This window comes from Aythya fuligula, chromosome 8 (genome assembly GCF_009819795.1).
Source record: "Aythya fuligula isolate bAytFul2 chromosome 8, bAytFul2.pri, whole genome shotgun sequence".
Classification (NCBI taxonomy): domain Eukaryota; kingdom Metazoa; phylum Chordata; class Aves; order Anseriformes; family Anatidae; genus Aythya; species Aythya fuligula.
The window spans coordinates 30,739,140-30,762,668 of NC_045566.1; the positions used below are offsets into that span (position 1 = coordinate 30,739,140).

At 38.9% G+C, this 23,529-nt stretch overlaps 1 protein-coding gene across 1 annotated transcript in view; it reads right to left on the bottom strand.

The window, feature by feature from the left end:
* ABCD3 (ATP binding cassette subfamily D member 3) overlaps positions 1-21,665 on the bottom strand; it is a 29,931-nt gene extending 8,266 nt beyond the window's left edge. Inside the window, exons 1-10 of the mRNA XM_032192040.1 lie at positions 21,478-21,665; positions 10,227-10,263; positions 7,817-7,915; positions 6,922-7,010; positions 5,663-5,732; positions 4,844-4,941; positions 4,061-4,184; positions 2,939-2,995; positions 885-1,027; positions 488-557 (exon numbers count right to left, since the gene is read on the bottom strand). Of these exons, the coding sequence (XP_032047931.1) occupies positions 488-557; positions 885-1,027; positions 2,939-2,995; positions 4,061-4,184; positions 4,844-4,941; positions 5,663-5,732; positions 6,922-7,010; positions 7,817-7,915; positions 10,227-10,263; positions 21,478-21,596 (906 nt within the window). The 5' untranslated portion in view covers positions 21,597-21,665. The remainder of the gene's footprint in view (positions 1-487; positions 558-884; positions 1,028-2,938; positions 2,996-4,060; positions 4,185-4,843; positions 4,942-5,662; positions 5,733-6,921; positions 7,011-7,816; positions 7,916-10,226; positions 10,264-21,477) is intronic.
* Positions 21,666-23,529: the final 1,864 nt, after the last annotated feature.

Sequence of the window (23,529 nt, forward strand, 5' to 3'; positions counted from 1 at the left end):
AATAAGAAATGCAAGTCTTTTAATACAGTTGTTTCTTATTCAACAAACTCTTACAGAAATTAGTATATGACAACTTTTCAAGAACTCATATACTACAGATTTCCAAGATCCATTTCTGTATTACACAGTATCACCTTTCTTCTGACATGAACCTTAAAGACTACTTATGCAGTACATTTATAGCATAATAATTATTGTAGTTGAAATCACAGTACCAACTTGTACACAGAAACTTATTAAAGCAAAGCTGGCAATAATTGAAGTGATTTTAAGATTGCAAGTATGTAATCAGCTGTTTCAATAAACTCAACTGAGACTGAGTTAGATAAACCTTTCTCTAGCCTTTATCCTTTCACAAATCCTGATGATATACAAACAGAGAAAGAATTGAGAGAAAGTCAATGAAAAATGGTAAATTAAACTTTATGACTCACCATGATAAAATTACGCAGTTTTGCTTATAATGTTTTGAAAGATAAAGTCTTACCAGTTTACGGAAAGTTCTGTGAATGGTCTGTTTTTCTCTCAGGTTTCCATTATAGAAAGCAATTTCTTCACTTTAAAGAAAGACACAAAGAATGAAACTTTTTTTAACGGCAGCCAGAGTCAACTACAAAACACAAACAGCTGTTTTTCACTTGAAACAAGAATGAAACTTGAAACTTGTATCTTCTCACAATAAAACATAAGTTTATTGTACTACAGCTAGTTTTTCTTTCAAATTAGAAATATAATGAAAATAGGAATTATTTAATAATAATCTGCATAAAGATGTAAACACTTTCGCTCAGAACTGATTGTGTCAGACTTTCAGACCATATTCTAACAATAATAACTGACCAAGTAATTCTGTGGCATATCTTGGTAACCAAGTAAGTTTATACCTGTTTGTAATAAGCCGTGAGTTGACGTATCTGTACTCCCCTTCATATTTTTGTTCAATGATAGTCATCTTGCCAATTGGTCTCCTTAAACGTGTAAGGAAAAACCCTGAAACAATCAAGTATGCCATCATGCTAGCTGGACCCTGTAAATATGAAAAGAATAAAAAACTTACCATCTAATGCTTTCAAGTGCAACATCTGTACCCAAAATGCACAGAAAGCTTTAGTTCCTTGATACTTTCCTTCCATGTGTCTGCATTACCAACCTCTTACAATTCCCAACTCGCTCCTTCTCTTTTGTGCTGTAGGTAATGCTTTCTTCCTCCTAATTCCCTGTCCCCAAATACCCTCCTCATCCCAGTCTTCTACTCAAGTTTTTATCATCACCCAGTGCAACCTCCACCTCCTACTTTCCCTACTAATTTTACTAATAATTTCCTGGTCCTTTCTTATTTCCACTCCTTCATTTCTACCCACTTCTTGTTGTTTTTACTACGTTGCCACAGTAGTTGCTCTTTCAATCCCCTCTTCATTTCTTTGATTTATACATCTCTAAAACATTTCCTGCTTCTCGTGAGCAGTCCTGGTAGGGATCTCTTCTGGAACCTACGATTCAGAACACAAGGGCTCCCAAACAGCAAAATAAGTCTCCTAAGCCATAACACGCTTGAACATTACTGAGAGTGGCATGGAATAAAGCCAAATACATAAACTGCATTTAATGTAAACTGTCTGTGAAACTACCTATTATGGAAAGCAATGCAAAGTCTTGTAAGACTGTAAAAGTTACCTAGATTCAGCTAAGCCTTACTGCAATCCACTACTACGAAATCTACATCACGTGCCCAAGAGCTGCTACTTGTTGAAGCCTTGAAAAAATGCATTATCAGAAATCTAAGGTAAACAATTTTTGTAATGATTTGACTCATTAAAAGGAAAGATGACCTCCTAGTGATACAGGATTCAGTAACATTAGATTTCTATTATTACTTAAAATAGTTGTTTTAATTCAAGCTAAAGAACTTCAGTAACCTTGTAATACCAGGGAAAAAACAACTATTGCTCTTTGGCATTCTCTACATTTACCAAATGAAACAAAGTATGCTGGCTGGCAAAAATGCAGACTAGAATCCAAAGATAACAAATGTATTCCTCCCCCCATACACACATTAAAATTATTTTTCTTATCTATTTAAAAGAAATGGTTGCAGTTGTAGAAATGCTAGCTGAGAGCTTAATGATGTTGGCTGCAAGTCTGTAGACTGCAGTCTTAACAGAAACTGGTGTTTTGATTTTACAATTAAGTTTTGTGGATCACATGCAATTTAAAAAATATCCTCATCTTTCCCCTACTTAAAATTACTTAGGTACAACATAAAAACTCAATTTAACAGATTACAGTAGTAAATAACAGGATTTTATGGAAATTTTTATACATGGAATATGTAAGATATATATGAATGGAGCAAGCAAGGAAACAAGAAACAGAGCTCCTGCCCAAGAGCATGATTCTTACAACTCTTCTCATGTTGGAAAAGATTCCTAGCAAACTAAACATTGCGTAGTCTGCCATTTAAGAAACATTTTTAACAGCACAAGGTCTCTAATTGCTATCCTAACGCTGCCTCATATGTTCCATCAGCAAGCATATTAAGCTCGATGCAAAGAACAGCTCCCCTTTACAGAGGTTGCAAAGAAACAGGAAACTTATTTTCTCCCTTTAATTAAACTCATGCAAGATATAAGCAGTCAGGAAGAGTACTGTACTAAAGGGATTCCCAAGTAGCTGCTAGAAGAAATTGAAGAGCTTTCTTGGGTTTTATGATAGTTGACTGCCCACAAGTTGTTTTTACCTTGCGTGCCTCAAGATAGAAAGCACTAAAGCATTCAAAACATTAAACATAAATTAGTATTTTAGTACATCCTTTCAAATAGCTCAATCTATAATTAACATCTAATGTTCTCCTCAGACTCCAAACAGATACAATGGGAAACCAAAGGGAAACAGGTACAAACAAAGGGAAAACTTAAAATGCTGAAAACTCTCAAGTTACCTGAGCTCCTATTGCACTCGTGAGCTTGAAGATATACAAAACTATATCCAAGAAGGGCTGTAACAGATGCACAGAAAAAAAAGCATTAGAACACCAATGTAATATGAATATAAAGTGGTGCAGAAACTATTACCTCCCCAAGAACAGCTATCACTCTGCACTAACAGCACAGTACTGCAGTTAACCCATCACACACAGTTAAAACAAAAGGACTTTCAACATACTTTCCTGACAACATTCATTCAAGAATTGAACATCACAGAATGGCTTGGGTTGGAAGAGACCTTGAAGATTATCTAGTTCCAATTCCCCCCAGCAGGGGGGAAAGAGACCTTCCACTACATCAGGTTGCCCAAAGCCCCATCCAATTTGGCCTTGGACACTTCCAGGAATGGGGGCATCAGACAAAATACATACTATATAAACAAAGTAGTTTGCTATTTTAAGTCTGTAATAACTTCTTCTTTGCTACCCACCTACATAAAGTTGGACTACATCCTCCTCTTAACACAAATGATTGTGAGAAATATAGTGGAAAAATAATGCCATATAGTTGGTCATGTACCTGATAGAAACAATATTACAATTTGAAAGCAAAGTATTCTCTGTCAAATCTAGAGCACTTGATCTACAGATTTTGGAGCCAAAAGTTTCTGAAAACATTAACTTGTATTTTACTTTACACTTGTACAAACAACAAAGCATGAAACAATACTGCTGACATTTTTAGACTTTTTTTTTTTATTTTGTTATCTCAAAAAAAACAAAGGTTTACATGTGAAACACTGGGAAATGCTTGTTCAGCCATACCTCCCTGGCCAAAATAATATTTGCACTTAATGAAAAAGGAGCAATTGTTTTTCTTCAGAAATCTAACTAGTTGAGAAAGTATACTCATCCCTGTTTAACTGCAAAAGAACGCATTAAGTTCCTTAAAAGAAAATTTATGAAAAATTATTACGATCAACAATAACGCTTTAGCGGAGATCACAGAAACTGCGGAGAGAAAGAAAAATTACAATATATTACTTTAAACAGTCCTTTTTTCAGCACTATACCCCAGGCAAATAAGGTTCCAAGCATCCACACCTATTACTCAAAGTTCTCTCTGAAAAGACTTACCTTACTAAGGTTTGAGTACAGGTCCACGACACTGTTACAGAATTTTTCCACATCCTGGGTAAGGAGTTGATCTGGATTAGCTATTCTGTTGTCCAGATTTCCCATTTTGTAGTATGTATAAGCTCTGAAACAAAACAATGGTTAGTTAAGAGGTAGGGGGAAAAAAATCAGTATCTTGGGGTCTCAAATATTTGGAAACCTCTTACACAATAAGGGGGAAAGCAGTGCAGACATTTTATGACTGTATGGAGTCAACATCGCTCATGCTTCTGTGTGAAGAGATCCACATTAAATCCTACAGAACTGTTTAGGCTCCCAGTTGTTGTCTTGGTCGAAGCTCAGCTCCAGACTGCTGTATGCACTGGTGTTGCATTTAGAGTTAGAAAAATCTTCATGAACCCTTCATCAGCATACTTGACAACCGAAACTCAGTGCTGAAGAATATAAGCTACTACATGCAGTTCATGCATCCAATCCAGTTTGCAGGATTATTACCGCTAAATAAACTCCCGAAGTCCCTTGGTTACTTTCACCTACTAATAGGAGCAGTATGGTGTGTACTTTTTGTGTCCCATTGACAAAACGCAGACTCTGCTGTGTTTGTACCTCATGCCATATAAAACCTAGACAAACCACTTATCCTTAATAGTGATCAAAAGACTCTTCTAAACAATACAGCTACTAAGCACCATGCTACTTTCTTACTATAGGCTTAAAATGATTTGTTTTGATTCTGATCAATTTAGTTAATATCTAATGGTTTAAGAACAAGGTGCTACTTACTTTAGATATTCCTCATAGAGGTATCTGGTGAGTCTTACTCGGAAGCAGAGTTTCAATTCATTTAGACCATATTTCAAGAAGTTATTCACTAAGGAAATCTACAAAGAGATAGTATTTCAGTATTTAAATCTTCCTGCCTAAGTTAGCTCAATCAGTTTGCAGCATAGATTATGCAAACACTATGAAGCAGGTAAATTGTCCCCTTAGAGTCAACAATACTGTTAACACCAACCATACAGTGTCTGCAGGACCACTGATTTGTACCTACATTTTTGACAACTCCAGTTCTCAGTGGGATTCACCACATCAAAAGATCTAATATAAACCAACATTCAGTTAACATATCTTTAGCTTGGATAAAGATATAATAAACATATCTTGATCATTTAACAATCACGACTGTAAAACAGTCGATTAATTTTAATGTACCTGCTTTACAATAGATTTTATCTATTCAGTAGTAACAATTACTTTTATGTGGCAGGGGTAAGATGTTGACATGCTGAAGGAAAGATAGTGAGGAAAAAAAATAGAAAAAGCTGTAAGAAATTTAAAATTTGAAGACTAAAGAAATCACTAAAGAAATCAATTCAACGGTATCAAAAGCACCCTAGAACTACATTGCATTTTCTGACATAACTTTTTCTGCATAATAGCATTCTGTGGATTGGATGATGTTTCAGCAATCTGTTTAATACAGATCCTCATGTAAAACAACAATTTCCTATGGATTCTGAGACACTCATTTTAGGTCTTGTCCTCAAATTCTTAACATTTAAAATATTTTCTCCTAAAAGAATGACAAGAAAAAACACTTACAGCAGGCATTGCGGCAATGAAGTTGAACAAGTATTTCTTGAAATCTTTTCTGCTGCGACCAATGATAGCACTGCAAACAACCATAAGCTAAGCATTATTTACAAAAGAAACAAACTAGTTCTTAGGTGAACAAATTCTCAGTGGACCACATAGCAGAGGAAAAAAAAACATGGTGAAGACATCTAGGAGGATCAAGTATGACAAACTTCCGTAAGTTAAGTGATAACTGACCCAATGCAAGCAACTATCGGCCTTCTGTTCCTGCAGTAACTGCTCCCATTAAGGGCTCAGCAATACCAGGTCACAGAATACCACCAGTTCCTTTCCTTCTTTGACCTGGTCAGGCTGGGGTGCTGCAGTAGCACTCATTTTTTGCAAGTTTGATAAATGTATGAAATTGAAGAAGTATGACAAAAACCCAGTAAAAATATGAAAGAGAAGAAAAAGGCAAAAAAAAGGAAAATAGGGTAATAAGGAGCAAAACTGAGAACAGAGAATAGAGCGTACCAATTGCTGCATAATAACCAGTTGTCAAATCCCTTTAAGTGGACAGGAGATATACACAGCTAAACAACAACTACCTGTGACTAATTAAAAGAAAAAAAGGATTTTTTTTTAGCCTTATCTGCAAAGCATTCCCAAAGAAATGCAACTGCATGTTCATTTTCTTGAAAATTTTCAAGCTAAAATTAACACACTAACACTTGAAAAAAATAAATTTAGAGATATTTTTTCTTCTAAAAAAGCAAAAACAAAAAAGTAAGAAGCAAAATGGTAGAGGGAAGAAGGCAGGGACAGGCACACAGAAGAGCATCACGGAAAAGAATCAATATCCATTCTACAAAACTCTACAAGTCTCTCCTGTAATACTATGTCATTTTGAACTTTAAAACTATGTAGTTCAAAAAGCCCAAAATTCTGTTTCAGATCTATAATGACCCGTACATTGACCTCACTGGAAATTTACTATACCACTATTCCAAAGTACCCTCTAGTCAGTGTACACAAAGTGACGAAAAGACTGAAAAATCATTTACTAAGAGGTAAATTTGGCTTAAAAAATAAATTATTCTGCTATTAGGCACTTTCAAAAATTATTTATTTTTCCTTTTCCAAAGTAGAATTCTCTCCCCTTAAAATCATGACTATATGTGTTTCCAACTGCTTATTAAAGCAATAAGGAAGGAATAAAATGTCTGAACCAGTCTACACTCCCTGTCATACATCAGAAGGAATATTTTAACGAAGTTTATAGATACCTTTCAATGACTGTTCCATTTTGAATCATCCAAATATCACAATACGTGCGGACTACCAGCATCACAGCAATAAGCAGCAAATAACCTGTCTAGTACAAAAATAGAAACTTAAAAGTTAAACAGTGGATAAGAGTCACCACATTTTTTCTTAGCTGTCCATCAAATCTCTTTGCTAGTTCTAATTCCTCATGAACTTTAGCTTTCCAAACCCCAACCTGGCATGCCCAATATCTCTACGCTCTTTCTCAGTAGTCCATCCCTGCTTCCACTTTCTTTGTGCTTCCTTTTCGTATGTGAGCTGTCAGAGCTCTCCCTTTTCATCCACGTTGCAGTTTTATTTTTTTTTAAAAGCAAACTTAAGTGATCTGGAAACCATGACTAAGATCCTGAGGCAAACAATCTTATCGTGCTAAATTCTAGTTTGCATAGCTTTCCTGAAATGCTGTTAACAGACTTTCTTTGCAGGGACAATTTGACTTCATGGTAAGATGGCCTACACGTAAGTTACAAAAGCAAAGTTATGGACGAACAGCACACTATTTAGAGATGTGAAGCACTTACAGGGAGAAGTGAACCACCTTGCATTGAATCAAGCAAAACCTGGATGCTCTTTTAGAACATATGCTGCAGGCAATAGTTACTCGCTGACAGCCAATGGCTTACCTTGCAATTTTTTGCACCTTTAGTGATCTAACATGCAACTTTTTAGTTATCTAACAACCAAACATGAATGTGGATTTTTGTATGTATGTGTTATGTTGCTATTTTAAAATATGTATTACAGCTTGGTCCTATCCAAGCAAGATATGTTTTCACTTAAAATCTAGTGCAATTGCAAGAGAAAACGTGACTCCAAAACTACTCATTTTTATTTGTAACTGTAGGCAATGCTTACCTCTTTACAAAGTGGTCTAGGGACCATTATTTTCAGAATTCGACATATTCTTGCAATAAACACTCTGTCCACCATTGCTCGCTCCTTCTTTCCCTCTTTCTGTTCCACATAGAACAAGTAAAACAAGTAAAGTAAGTTTAAATTATGCAATACTTTCCCTATCCTCATTATTTACAGCTACTTTCTTTCTACAGCATTTGCAAGTTTTCCTGCCGATTTAAGACACAAGTTAAATGAAACTTACGAATTAGGTTTGTATGCCTTAACAGCTACCAGAAATGCTAAGAACTAAGCCACCAGAACAAATTGCAATAGGAAATACATGTAGCTGCCATGATGCTAAATTGTATTTCAATTTTACATTAAAAGTAATACACAAACAATGCAGGCCACAGCATTAAAACATCCAATTATAGGTTACAATGCGATTTGCTCTCTCTTAAATTTGCGTGTCTCTGGAATACATCATCTGCCAGTATTTTTAAAGATGTATTCCATCTTTTCTCTAGACCATCAACAGTTTAAAATCCTTGACTATATAGCAGTAACATGCTTCAAGTGGACCAAGCATTTGTTATTCCTTTACTTCTCTGGGAGTGCACTACACTGCTTTTGAGAAATAAATCTACTAGACTTAAACCACCCCCTCCCACACTCAAGTACCTCTTTTTCATGTGTCAGTTACTTTTTTTTTTTTTTTTAAATCATATAGCCCTATCTCCTGTCCCAACTGAGTATTTTAATAAAGTAATGGTCCAGATCTTTTCTTTCTTTTTCTTCTACAGTTGTGACATAAGGATTCAGTCCTGAAAACAGACCAAAAGGGCATATGTGTGTACTTAAAACAAGCCCTGTCTTATTAATTTAATACTGCTGTCTTTGCTACCCAAGATGCGTGTGAAACAGAAATTTTCAGTATCCATAGTAACACTGTAACATGGAATCCGAAAGAAAAACCTAGAGAAACATAGTGAAGACAAGGAAAGTAGAAAGAAAAGCTTCTGTTTCACCATTAGTCAATTTGGACAATGCTATCAAGCACTCATCTTTTCTCTTTTCCCACTCCCCTCCAATTCCCAAGTATTATTAAACCCCAGAAGCTTACACAGAGGGTCCAGGCTAATCTTTTTATTTGCTGTTCTCAGATGCAACAACTGTAAGCTCTGAGCCCCAGCAAGCACCAATTTACTCTGAATGCTCTGGGAATAAGCCTAAGCCTGTTTTCCATAGGAAGATGACAGCCAGAGCTCTGTCCCTTTCAAACAAACATGTATGAATAGAAACTACAGATAAAACTTCTGTTCTGATAGGATGCTTTACGGTAAGTGATAAAAATATTTTAAGAATTTTTATGCACAAATTCAAGCCAGTCCAACGAACAAAGACTGCTGTCTAGGTTGTATGAAGCATCCCACTACAAAATCACTGCTTTATTTGGAACAGAAAAGACAAACGTGGTATCTGATGTGCAACGTTTCTAGGGATACCTGGCTAAACGTACCTGACGTTTGAGCTGAACTTATTCTCCTTCCTCTTTAATCACGTCTTCCCTGTTTCTACCTTGGCGTTGAACTTAAATTAATTCCAGTATTTTCTTTCCCACAGGTATTTCCTTACACTCTTAATACCTCATTGAGTACAATTACATCCAAGATAGTTAGGAATAACAGACAGATAATTAAAATTTGTAAAATAGCTATTGGTCTGTGAATCAATTCTTTATGGCAGATACTGCAGTAAAGGTCTGGCGAGAAGCTAACATGATGATACTTGCATGCATGTTAGTAAATACCCAGTGCAAGCCTCTTCTCCAGTTTTCAGCAAAGACTGAAGTATTTGGAACAGTTATCAATTCATACCATGACAGGACTCTATACTTCTAATCATGGGCTCTGCCCTTTGTGTTAACTGTTGTATTTTAGCATTGGAAAAAAAAAAAAACTTGACTAAAAGGGATACACTCCTTTGAAAATAAATGAGCACACACAAATCATGAAAATGCCAAACCTCCTATGAGAATTACTTCTTAGAAATGGTCAGACTACATCACGTTGCATACTTTTTTTTTCCCGTCTTAAATAGAAAGCAATTACAGATGCTACCAAATCTACAGGCAGCTATTTGTTGCTAAGCATGTAGACAAACTTACAAAACTAGTCCTTAAACATTCATAAAGCACGAAGAGATGAAAAAGCACATGGTACACATCAAGCTCTAATCACATATGGCTGAAATTTGCATAAATTTCATTCCTCTACTTGTTTCACCAATGCAAGTCTGAAGGTATCATGCAAGCCACATTTGCATCATATCCATCATAGTGTCCAAAATAAAACTGTTGGGACTGAAAGTCAAAAAAAACAATAGCATTTAAAATTACTACAATAACATCACATGAAGGAATAGTTACCTCATTGTTCTGCAGTGATTGTTTTCCACTTCTTTTACTGTAGAAGAAAAATAAAGTATTTTACTTTTTATTAGTACAAAGTTCATAGTCTTGATCTCTACATGCAGGAGACAAAAACAAAAGCTTGCAATTTTATCCCTATCTATTTATTCCAAAGCAGCACAGTGTCTTCACAGTACAACTACCCTTTGTGTCAGACTTACATGCTACTTCTATACTGTTTCCATGAAATGCTACCCCTTCTGCCACTTGGTTTCATGCAGGAAACCTACCTCTTTCATCTCCAAGTTTGGCTTCACCTTGTCTTTTGTAGCCTGAATGCCCAGTGTTTTTATGCCTGTAACACACTTTGTTCATATGGCTATGAGGTTCCAGTGACTACAAATGAAATTACATGAATGCAGATTCAGCAATCCAACTTCAATGTTTCACACTATCTACACAAGCCAAACAGATTTGTTTTGCATGGTACTTTACTTTCAAATAACTCATTTTATTACATGTGAAGATTATTTTTTCATAAGCCTGTGCTGCAGGGGGGAAAGAAGTTAGATCCTGTGAAACCAAGGTTCCGTAAAGACGCGCAATGGAAGGGGAGCTGGTTTTCTTTCTGCCCTTTTTTCTTTCCCTGTGTCTTCTAGAGCAATTAGAGGAAAAACATTTATCAACTCGTACTAAACAATCATCCAAAAATACAATGGTATTCTTTTTTCCCCTTTTATAACAACGCAGGCTGGTGTGTAATACAGTTCCAGTTCGCCTTCCTTTCTGACCATTCAAGTATCCAATAAGCACATGAAGCCACAGGGAGAGTTTATGCATTATGGAGTTTAAAAGTGAGAGCTACCCATATTATGTTGTAAGCTACCATATCGTACAAAACATTATCATTAGGCTGACCTCAAAACTGCAATATTCATACAGTTGCAAGACAGCACCTAGGAAGTGAGAGGGCAGCAGAAACCAAGTAAGGCGCTGTACTTCTGCCTACAACATCGAAACAACTGCAGGCTGCCCTGTGACCCGTTACCCCACACCTCTGCCAGCACCAGCACCTCGCACTGGTGCTTCAAAGCACCATGACCAAAGTACCTAGGATGAAACTATGGCTAGTTTAATTTGCCATGATTAGACTACAGATCTGAATGCTATTGACCAACGAAGAAAAGTAACTTAATTACAAGGAAGGAAGAGGCAAGGCAGCAGAATATGAGAAAAGAAGAGACCAGAAAAGTGAGAAGGAAGAGATGCCAGTTTAACAAGAACTTAATTAAAGGTAATGGTGAGACATACGCCTGAGAGGAGAAGATAAAAATCTTGTAAGACTACTTGTGCAAAACACAGAGCAAAGAACAAGACAGACAGTAGATGGCAGACAGGAGAGATGACTGCTGGTACTAGAAACTTCTTTCCTCCTCAACACATCTGTTAATTTTTCAAGGTACAGAACAATAACCTATTTTTAAAAATGCCCTAAGTATGGATCCGATTAGGCGTCCAATCACATCTGGTTTGGGACAAGGAGAAAAGCAGTACTCTATGGAGTTACTCTTAGTACTCTTAGGATCAAACTAAGTGGGTATTTTTCTGGATGATTCATGACTTGCAGTAACACATAAATCCCACCTTCATTGCTTCAGGGCTAGCCAATGTTTGAAGTCACAACATTCAATATACAACTATTGCTCCTTTAAAAGGATCAGGAGTGAATACATCAAAACAGTAATATCAGGAACATGGGGCCCAGAACTGTTGTGGCAGATGAAAACCTTTGATGTATTTATTAAAACACTTTTTCCTATAGTAGCTGTAGAGAAAAATTCGGTAGCTGAAGTGACTAATGAACAATCAGTTTCAGATGAGTTCAAAGGAAAAGAATTGTCTAGAAATAGTGATCTTATATTTGTGAACTTACATTTAATTAATTTTTATCTTAAACTTTATATTTGTAAATGCTAAGTATTTGTAAATTGAAAACCTGATGAAAATAGAGCTTTAACAATGCTTTTCCTTTTTAAAAGATCATGTAAGCTCAAAACAAGACAGAAAACAATCTTATGTCTGATCTGTGGATTGTCTAGATGTAACTGGCTACGCAGCTCCATAAAGTTGTTCTCAATATTAACAAAACTAGTCCATTGTTACTTTACAGAGTAAAACTACTTGGCTTTCAACAAAAGACTCTGCCATAGCTCTGCGTGGAATAAACTGCAGAACTTTTCTTCCCAAAGTCTCACTTCTTCAGTGAGACTGAGAACTGGCGCTACTCCAGACCCCATTATACTATTGTACAAGTTTGTGTGAGAGAATTGTGGTTCCATTCCCATTGAATTTAAAGACCAAATTAGTCAGCAAGAATGCAACAAGAATATCTTGTTGCAGCAGAGATCTCTGTCATTTGAATTGATGCAGCTGTAGTACTCCAGCCCTCTCACTGACTTGGTGCTGGAGCATCACAAACCTTAGCGCTAAAGGAGGGTAACTGCTACATGCTGTCCAAATCCTCTGCTGCAAGTGACTTCTCCAGGGCAGGAGTCATGTTTGAGTAGTAAGGGCTGATTGGAATAGAAACATTATGCTGCTTTTTACTGCCAGGTTCATCTGAGAGATGACCCTATCCACACACGCCACCCTCCAGTCTGAGTTAAATGGTGCTTTTCATTTGAACTAATGGACCTGTCAGAGGTGGGCCTCAAAGCCCAAGTGGTGCTGATGCTTCGTGATGTGGCAGGATACCAGATATGGGTACAGCTCGGGTTAGTACAGTTTACCGTATAATTATTCAACTAGTAGCTGCCTGAATTGTAGGAGTAGTATCGAACTGCAGAAGAGCTCTATTTCCAAGCTGCAGCATAGCTGCTCTCACTCCACCACACGATACTGACATGAAACCTTCCTGAGAGCGTACATCCTGAGGCTGACTGGCTGTGTAATGAGAAATACCAAGTAAAAGCAACTTCCAGACAGCATGGATGGAAGTAATGCTGGATTCAGCAGTGACGCGACAGATGTCCCGTAAGGAACACACTTCAGTTCCTCTTTACCTTGAGGTCTAAACCGTGCAGTGACCTGTCACCATTCATTTTCCACCTTCCCCCCTACAACAGAAAGACTCCCTACACACTTTATAAAAAAAAAAAAACTCCAGAGAACAGTTCCCCTGGGACATTAGATTTTATAAAGCAGAATTCAACAGTTAAATTACAGAGAGCAGGAGAACACAAGACCTTGTTTTAGTTGACAAAAAAAAAAAAAAGTGACAGAATAAGGGTACAAGAATAAATACTTAAGAGCACCTACAGCAACAAAAATAAAGCCAAAACACTATGGCATATGCCATAAAGCAAGGACATCCAGCAAAGTAAATTATTAAGTTTTTGAACTTATGTATGCCTAACTTTGCAGCTTAAAAACAATGTGATTTTAAATTGAATCATGGCAGTTTACAGATAGAATATTTTGAAAGCATGATTCAAACACAAATTAATACAGTAAAATTAGTCAAGACTACACAGAAGTTTGTATATTAAAATGCCCTACTAATTTATTCCTCCAAAATAACAAACCTCGTAGAAAAGTAAAGCCTAGCTTTTTTTCTGTCAGCATACAAGAGGAATAAAGACTTCTGTAGCAGAATTATTCCTTAAAACTCATCTCCAATGGCTGCTTGCTCTTCCACTTTCCCACCTGGAAGAGTTTCACATGAACTGAAACTAAGGGTACTGCTGGAGAGTTAAGAAAAAAAAGGCCTACCAGCACAGTAATGAAATAACTGGCTTCACTAAGTAGCAAGTGGATGACAAGCAGACAAACTTCCAATGTAGATCTTGCTTTGAGTACACACTTGGATTAAGTGACACACTGAGGTCTCTTCTACTCCGAATTATTCTGCAATTCATTCTATGTTTCTACATCTTTTAAAAAAAAAAAAAAAAAAAAAAAGAGAAGGCCAGAAGTACAACGAGACATGTATCACACGAAAAAATTTCAGGGAAAGCAACATCCCCTATGTAGCCTGCTACCTGTTATTTAACTGCACAGAGCTTTTACAGCAAACGTACATATAGCAAGCCAAGGAAGCTATCAGCAGTACCGGGCTAACAGCTATGCCAAACTTGTCATTTATATACGCGTGGTTACTGAATAAATAACAACTCACTAAAATAAGCACATAGTTAAGTACTTACCTAATAAATAGCAGGTAATAACAACAAAACACCTTTCCCCAGCATCAAGAAACATGATGAGGTAAAAAAAATGCAAGGTATTTTATAGAAACTGATATGGTTTCAGGACTGTGAGCAGGCATTTGGCACCTGATCCCACTTTAAAGGAAGCAGCAAAGCACAAAACCTGAAGATGATAATACTGTGCAATTTCAACTTGCAAGTCAGTGTTGGTCACTTGGTCTTGTGCTTCCCTCTGTATTTCCTTATCAGTAAAACTATTCTTCCTAAAGAAACAGGCTGCAATGGTTGTTACTTAAAAAGGATCACTCTCAACACTACTGCAGAAGAAAGTGATTTGAGAAGCACTGGGAAAAGTCTTCCAGACACTATCTAGTTACTGAAAGGTCTCAGGAGTACTAATAGCTCTGTGGCATTTATTAGCAAACAGGAAAGTTAAAGAATTACAGCTTCTAGGATTACCCATCTGTTTCCAGAATAAAGTTCATTTAAGTTCTGCGGAAGCAACGTACACCGAGCTAGGCACAACCACGTGGTATTGCAGATGAGATAAGCAAGTCTTCCAGTTTAACGATGGGTGAAAAGGAAGTTTGGGGTTGGAAGTGGTATGCTGTGTGTAACTGGGGAAAAAAGCACAAAGTTCAGGTCATGCTACCTGCCTTCTGTGGAGTCAGCTACCAAGCTTCTGCTCAATGCAGGACGAAGAAGAGTGTCTGTTACAGGGGTGAATGGAGCTTTTCAGACGGCTGTTACCTGTAAGCAGCTCTTGTGTTTGTCTTTTGCAGACCATGCATGATTCTAGGTGCAGTTTTCAGTCCATTTCATAGTTGGAATACCACTCTGACGTTGTAAAGGCTGAACAAAACTCAAACAACTGAAGACTGCATGCACTGTTACAGCGTGAAGGAGTAACACGTGTTGAGAACCGCGGAGCACGCACCTCCCGGCACAGTCCCTGGCAGACAGCTTCACGCTGCACACGGCGCGAGAGGCAGCAGCAGCGCAGTTACCTTGGGTCAAGGGCATTGACCTTGCTCAGAAGCACGGGCACACTCTGAAAGCACGCCCACTTACACAGGACACCATGAGCACACACAGAAACCAAGAAAAAATTTTCTTGGCTCTAGGTTGCAGCATAACCAAAAATAATGTGAGAGAATGCATTCAGGCAAGCAGGATGAGGACTGAGAAGGTCACAGACAGCTATGTAACTGCAAGCCCAGCGCTGACTCCTCGCTGCACGGGAAGTTTCTATACAGATTTCAGAGGGCAGACAAGCAGCACTGTTCTAGGGGAAAATGTCAGTTTCAGTAGAAGCCTGTATCTCAATAACAGAGTAACATGAAGGAAAAAGGCAAAAGCTATTAGTTTTTCCATAAGCTTGTGCTTTGGCTGTAGCGCTCGCTCATGTACAACAGTGGAAAAAGACTTGTAATTCATTTCCTACTTCCTGCAAAGTGAAGAAGAAATCTGCTTCACACTATTACACACTCTTAACACTAGATTTGGCATAGAGAGCAGTCATTTTATGCAATTTAGTAAAAGAGAAACCACTAATTAACTACCCAGGCTCCAAACAAAGGCAGTTTGAATGCTAGGAGTAGACCCGAGTCATCTGGTTTCTCCTGTCTCCTCAGCCTCCAGGTAAACACAGGTTTCCTGAGCCCCCAGGCAGTTGTTTTTTCCCTACAAGATTAGATTTTAGGATTACCAGAAAAAGCATCTATCTCTATGTTTCAGCATGCGTGGTGTTTTATTTTTTACGTCTGGTTTTGTGCACACGTATAAAGTAGTGGACTGACCAGTCCCGTTCCCATTCCGGATAGGCCTACCTTCATGTAGCTGCAGTTTTTCTTGACACTTTCTTAAACCTTTTCGCAAAAAAGCACAGATTCTCTTCACAGCTTTTACATGCGTGTAAGCGGTGTATTCATCTGCTGTAACATAACCTCCCCCTTTTTGTCAAACAGCCCTGGGGACTCCAAACCGAACAGGCCCCTTTGTGCTAAGCACTCAAGCCAGGCTCTCCGAATCCAAAGAAACAAGGCACGCTAACAAAAGAGAATAACTCACACATACAAATACAAAATTAAAAAAAAAAAAAAAAAAGCGTGACTTGCTTTAAGTTTCTACTGCCACTTGTTAGGTTTTAACTTCTGTATTTACATTTCCAAGCATCTGTACAAGTTTTTGTCACTTCTGGCTGTGCTTGTACCGAGCACCTGAGAGGCAGCCCCACGGGTGACACCAGCAGCACGCCTGCTTCCACTGCCAGTGGCCCAAGGCCGGGAAGCCCAACGAGAGGTGGGCACATGGGCAATGCACCTCCTGAGATGACCTGTGTACAGCCCTGTCCGATGCACACTGCCTCAGCAGCTCTGCTTATTCCTCTCAACACAAATGAGCCTCTCCCATTGCTTTAGGCAGACCCAAGCAAATGCTCTTCTTCCCTTCTGCATTTTTTTCCCCACACAGGAGGGACAGAAAACACCTGGATTTCAGAAGTTGAATTTACAGAAAACTAAATATCCATACTCTGGCATCACCTTGGATTGTAATGGACATATTAGGTGATAGGGAAGGCTAGTGTGTCTAGGAACAGATTTTTAAAATGTTTTGTTTCGGCACCTTGCCGTTTACTATAAATTCCTCCTATATTCTCATTTGCTAATCTTACAGTTCCAAACTCTTTGCCTTAACTACCTCCTAATACTCCTTTTAGTCCCTCTTCCAGCAGAAACCTGTAAGTGTTAAATACTTAATCTAAGTACATACTCCATTTTTATAAGTACTGTATTTTAAACTACCCAGAAATCAGGAACAATTCTTTCTGGAGGGACTCACAGACAATGCCCAGCTTTTTATGTAACACCCACTAAAATTTTATTTTTGAAGCAATCAAACCTTAGGCAAATATTCTGCTTCTTGTTCTAGGCAAGAATGTCTAGCATTTAAGACAAAGCTCATAGGGGATGAAAGATAAAATATTAACTTCATTCTGTCTTATTTCAGTACTTCTATTACTTAAAAACACATTCAAAAACCCAATCTTCTCAGACCTTGCTCAGTAGCAAGGTCTTGGGCGTTAAACTTTTTTTTTTTTTTTAATCTTACAGAGGACAAAGTACAGACCTGATCTGACTTCCACTGGTTTTCCTTTGTTCTTTTACTCTTTAAATCTTTCTTTAATACTCAGTAGTGAAAAAAATAGTACCACTAGTCTTTAAAACCGATTTTACAAGTAATTTCCCATAAACAGAAGCAAGATTTTTTCAATTGTCAGACACAGATGAGTGCTGCAGCCACTTGTGCTTACAGAAAGATCAGGATTGACTAATGCCACAATTAGTTTTCCCTATTCCTGCATTATATACTCAGAATAACAGTTTCTCAAAAGAGAACTTCTTATAACTCTAAGAAGACTGCAAATACTACAACCAAAGCCATAATTGCATTTACACATAACTTCCTCTCTCCCAGGATATGAAAGCTTTTCCAAGGAGCCAGACTTTTTGAGGACAGCAACTCAAATGGAGAAACAGTGCAGATGTAATTTATTTCTACGCTTGACTTGAGGAAGTAACGTGGAATACTAGCAACTTATTCACTACAAGCAAACAGTTCTACATCATGCCATTTTGGAGGATTTTAGAAAGTTGTGGTTAAAATATATCATAAACTACAAGGGGTGCCACCTCTCAGTCCTGCAAAACTGATGAGCAATGTAATAGGTACTACAGAAGAACAGCTGTAGCTAATCTAACTAACACTAATTAAGTGATCTTTGACCTACTAAGGTAGGTTAGCATAACATAAGGCTTAATTATTCATACCTTACTACTTGATATGAGTTGTACTGGACCTTGCCCCTATTGTCTGACAGCAGAAATGTAGGTGGAAGTTGTCTCTTTCTCCTCCTCTAATTTCTACAGTTGACTATTCCATATCACAATTAACACACAAAACGAAGTCTGCATAAGATAAGTCTGTTCTTGTTATGTTACAGATTTAACAGATATTTGATTTGCTAAAATATGGTGTTTTTTTCATTTGCATTCTATATTTATATTACTTCTTAATGTTGGTCAGCAGTGATACTGAACTATTGTCAGCATGCCAGCAGACATGAAAAAAGAAGTTATTCTGGGAAAGCATGACATAATAGTGTATCTTATTCTGATTTTAAGTATTTATACTTACACATACTTAAGGTATATATATTTAAGCTACACTAGGAACAAAGAAGTTTTGCAGGTAAAGTTTACAGTTGTACCTAGAACGCTTACATGATTCACTTGAAAGTGAACAGCAAAACACTAGTCTGCAACATCTTCAAATTTCAAGTCTGCAACATTTACCTTTGCCTTTAAGAGGCTCACAGTCACAACTTCACCTTTCCGAATTCAAGAAGCTGAAGTTCATCTCACTCTAAACAAGACAACATTTTCTGGCATTACATACTAAGGTGAACGAATTCACACACGTAAAACTGAACTATCCCATAGGTTGCTACTACTCTCACGCTTTTCTGAGCCAACCTCACGCTGCAGCTACAATACAGTTCTTATCCAGGCTATGTAGATTGCCAGACAAAATCCTTCCCCTTTTGAAGTAGTAAATAAATTTGGGCCAGCCATACTCTCTTAACTTCTCTCTCTCTCTCAAAGACTCTGAGAAAAAATATAACACAAATTAGAGGGCACACTAGGCCCTGGAGATTTTTTTTTTTTTTTTTTTTTTTTTATCATTACTGCCTGATGGTTTACCACTTGCTATTATATGCCATACCATATACCAGCACAAGTATGCTGGAATACATAAAGATTTGGCACAATGACAGTCCTTCCCAAAAGCATGGTATAATTTAAGTTAGCAACAAAGCATTAGGAAATGAATGATACATGAACTAATGAGACTAAATGAGGACGAGGCAATGGTAATAAGTGGATGCTTTTGTCTAGGTGAGTGGTGTAGGCAAGGTAGCTTACTTACCGCCTAGTCTTGATAGGTAGCATTCTGTAAGGCTCCTGGCAAGATTTGCCACACAAGGAAACACGAAGAAAAGAATGACAACCAATGGCAAAAAAAAAACATCTTCAAAAACAACATTCATGCAGCAGCAGAGCTCTTTTTGAAAGAGCTGAATGGTGGATGTAGAGCATGGAATCTACAGCCACAAGACAGTAGCAGCACTAAGAACTACGCTGTAGAAGGATTCAAAAGCACAAACCAACACATACACACAGGTGGAACAATCTAGTTGATACACATGGTACTTATTTTAGCAACTACATTTTCTACTAGATTTGAGGAAAAAGAATAACTTCCTCTTAAGAGGAAGATTACAGCCGTAAAGATAAAGGATTAATTATCTGGATGACTGAAATACAGATAGAAGAAACAGGACAGATCAGGTCAGACCATCTCAACTCCATTCAACTGCTGAATGTAATTTATCAATCTTCTCCACTTTCCAGCTGTCACTAATCCTGGAGCAGCGCTTGATATGGCCAATACATATGAACACCTCAGATTTTAACACTCTACCTAGCAAAATTAGATAATCCATCCAGTAAGAATGCATTCTAAAAACGATCTTCAGCGTAAGGCTAATGCTCAAGGTTCAGCATACACACCACCCTCAAACTAATAGCGGCACTGCTCCTGTCAAATCCTGCAGATCAACATCAGGAGACCTGCAACAAAAACACGTCATGGGGACAACCCAAGTAAACCTTGCATGAAGGTCTACTGCTTATTATTTTATGTCAGTATCATATACCAGCACAAGTGTGCTGGAACATAAAAAGATTTGGCACAATCTTGAAGGTACAATGACAGTCCTTTCCAAAAGTATACTGTAACTTACATTAGCAACAAAGCATTAGAAAATGAACAATACATGAACTAATGAGACTAAAGGTGGACATAACCCACATCACAGATTTCAAAGGTAGGGAGATGACTTTGGACAAGTTCTAGTCTACTCTACCAACTCAATACTAGCACTTGGAATATACTAAATGTACTTCCAAACTACACTGGGCCTCCATCTACATTTGAAGATGTGCTCCAAACTGACTGTAATCTAGTGTGTGCTCCTCAACAAAGGGAGAGCAAGGTAAGTGTGGACAGTCAGGAGGTTCTCTTTAAAAGCACACTCCTCATCTGAAGAATCTGAAGTAGATTCTCCCAGAATACCTGTTTGACCTTGTCTTTCTTACAAACATCGTTACCATACATTAAGCGTGAAAATCTTGCATTATAGTACCAATAATACTCCTAGCTCACCACTTTCAAGCCCTTCTATATATATAGCTTTTCACCTTTTTACAGTGTTATTTCACTAACATCAGTAGAGATACTTGAGAAACACCATCCCTCCCTATGAATTTGATAAAAGTGTAGCTCTGCTTGGGACCTCACTTCTATTCTCATGGAAGCGACAAAACGTAGCAAATTCTGTAGAGGGCTACGCTACCAATCACTCATGTATGTTATATGACAAAGTTACCTAACTTCACAAAGCTCTAAAGATATCGTGTATACGAAAGGAGTTAGGCAAAATAACACTAGACTGTTGCTTAACTGCAGGTATGTTATTACTTAAGTCTGTTGGGTAAGCCCATTTCACCATCAAGATTTAGCACTAGGATTAGGTTCTAGCAACCACGCAGCATCTAACTGTACCCCTGGCACACAGCAGGCCTTCTGCATGCGATCAGCGAGCTACATCCCCAAAGACACCGAAACCACCAAAGGATGGAGCCGGGAGCACATCCCTGAGCACGCTGTGGTGCCTGGCGGAGGGCTGGCAGGGGCACACAGCCCCTGTGCAACCCCCTCGGCGCTACGAGAAGCGGCCACAAGCTGCGGGTGCGGGCTGTCAGCCTGCCCCACCGCCACACGGCCGCGCCTGAGCGACAGCTCGGCCCCACCGCTTGCCCGCTCGGGCCTCCAGGCCGAGGCCGACCCCGGCTCCGGCCCCGTCCCCCCGGGGCCGCCCCCTCCCCGTCCCGTCCCGTCCCGTCCCGTCCCGTCCCGTCCCGTCCCGCCCCGCTCACCCGTGCTGCGCGGCCGCCCGCCGCTTGTTGAGCAGGCAGAGCAGGGCGCAGGCGGCGGCCGTGGTGGCGCCGGCGATGGCGGAATGGCGCACGGTGAGGTACTTGCTGTAGGCGGCCATGGCGCGAGAGCAGGCGCGGAGCCCCGCCGAGCCGAGCCGAGCCGAGCCGAGCCGAGCCGAGCGGGCGCTGGGAATGCCGGGACGAGGGGCGGGCCGCGGGCGGGTTGTGCAATGGGGGCGACTCCGGGCGGCTCCGGCCTCGGGCCCCGCCGCAGCGCCGGGCCGCGGGCAGCGGGGGAAAGGCGAGGGGGAGGCTCCCCGGCAGCCGCCCCGCCCCGCCTCGCCCCGCCGCCGGGGCCGGGCCTCCTCAGGGGCTTCCCGGGTCCCGGCCGCGCCCAAATGAAGCTTCCCGAGAGCTGCCTTGGGGGAGTTTTGCCCTGCGGAGTTTCAGGGCCATCTCTGTTTCTGCATAGTGAATCACCACATACACTTTTCTTTCTCATTCTCTCTCCGCATCCTTGGTATCATCAGGCATATGGGGGCAAGTTTATTTTTTGGAGCCAAAACTGGATCCTCAAAACATCAAGTTGTTCACATTTTCTGCAGCACCGGAGGCAGGGCTGTCTAATCTCGTTTTATGGCACTAATTTGTCATGTAACCTCAAATTGGTAATCTCTCTGTTTTAAAGCATCATTTGTGTTTCGAGGGAAAAATCATAAACTATTTTGTTTTCTGATCCTAAGGAAAATATACAGCAGAATCAAAAAACATTATTAAGCTTATTGCATATCAAGATTTTGCTGTGTATGTTGCTCAGAGTTGGAGATCCTGTCGTATTTTCTTAAGCCTTGGATACTTTGGCAGGAGGTAAGTGTAAGAACCTAAAATGAGGTCGTTTCCTCATCAAATCAAATTTCTTATATTCATATCATTATGAAAATGAAAGTCTACAAATTTTTTGGTTTACTGAGTCTTACAGTTTTGCAGCTACTTTTCATCTCTATGTGTGCTGAGGTCAAAAGCAAGGTGGGATTGTGACCCTTTTCTTTACAAATCCTCTTCTCTCCATAACCAGAGGTTGGTTGCAGCTTGCCACAGAACTAGCAATCTAATATAGTCCAACTTTATTTACATTCAACGTCCATCTATTTGGGCCATGCTGACCTTTGCTGTTTGCTTGTCTGTGTGACTTGTGTTCTGCTATGTTTATCTTCTTCAGCGTCCTTATTTCACTTTTTAAGGCTGCCCAATACCATGTCCTGTTACATATTTTTTCTTCTAACTTGTCTTTAAATAATTTTACATATACATATCTTTTTTAAGAAACTTGTACCGTGCGTCGAGTCCTCTACTGTTTCCTCTACGTTCTCTCTCCACTTTTCAGTGTTGCTTTTTGCTGCTTTGTGTACTAGCTTTGTTAGTTATTCCTAATGTAACTGTGCACGTAGGGTAAAACATGAGGTTTTTATTTATCCATTATTTCATCGATTTAGAGCTACACTCATGCATAAGGATATTCTTGATAAAATCACTCACACTGATCAAATGCTTTTGTGACAGAAGTTCCTTCTTTGTTCTGCAGTTTGAGATCTGCATTTCAATACTAACACATTGCAGCCACTTTCTGTTCTTGGCATTCTTGGTGGAAGGCAACTGTGAGAGTTTTCCAAGGTAGAAAGTAACAACATTAATTAAAATGTATTTCAAATATAAAAGCTAGAGGTGGACAGGTAGCTTGGAAGAAAGCAAAGCAAACAGTACCAGGACTGTAATCTGTATTAATGATGGCACATACAGTTTCTCTGAAGAAGGAAGATCGATTTGATAACTATGCTTTTGATATGGTCCATGGTATGGTTTAACTTCTCATTGGGTGTGTAAGAACATTCAGAGAAAGAAAGCTATTTACACTTAAAATAGCACTATGGAAGACTGAAGTCTGTAGGAAGAAAAAAGCATATTTACTATTAAAGCATAAAACCCAGTAAAGGAAATAAGGAGACCTCATAACAGCAAGTGTTAGGCTATGGTCCTGTGTCTGAAGTGTCAAGC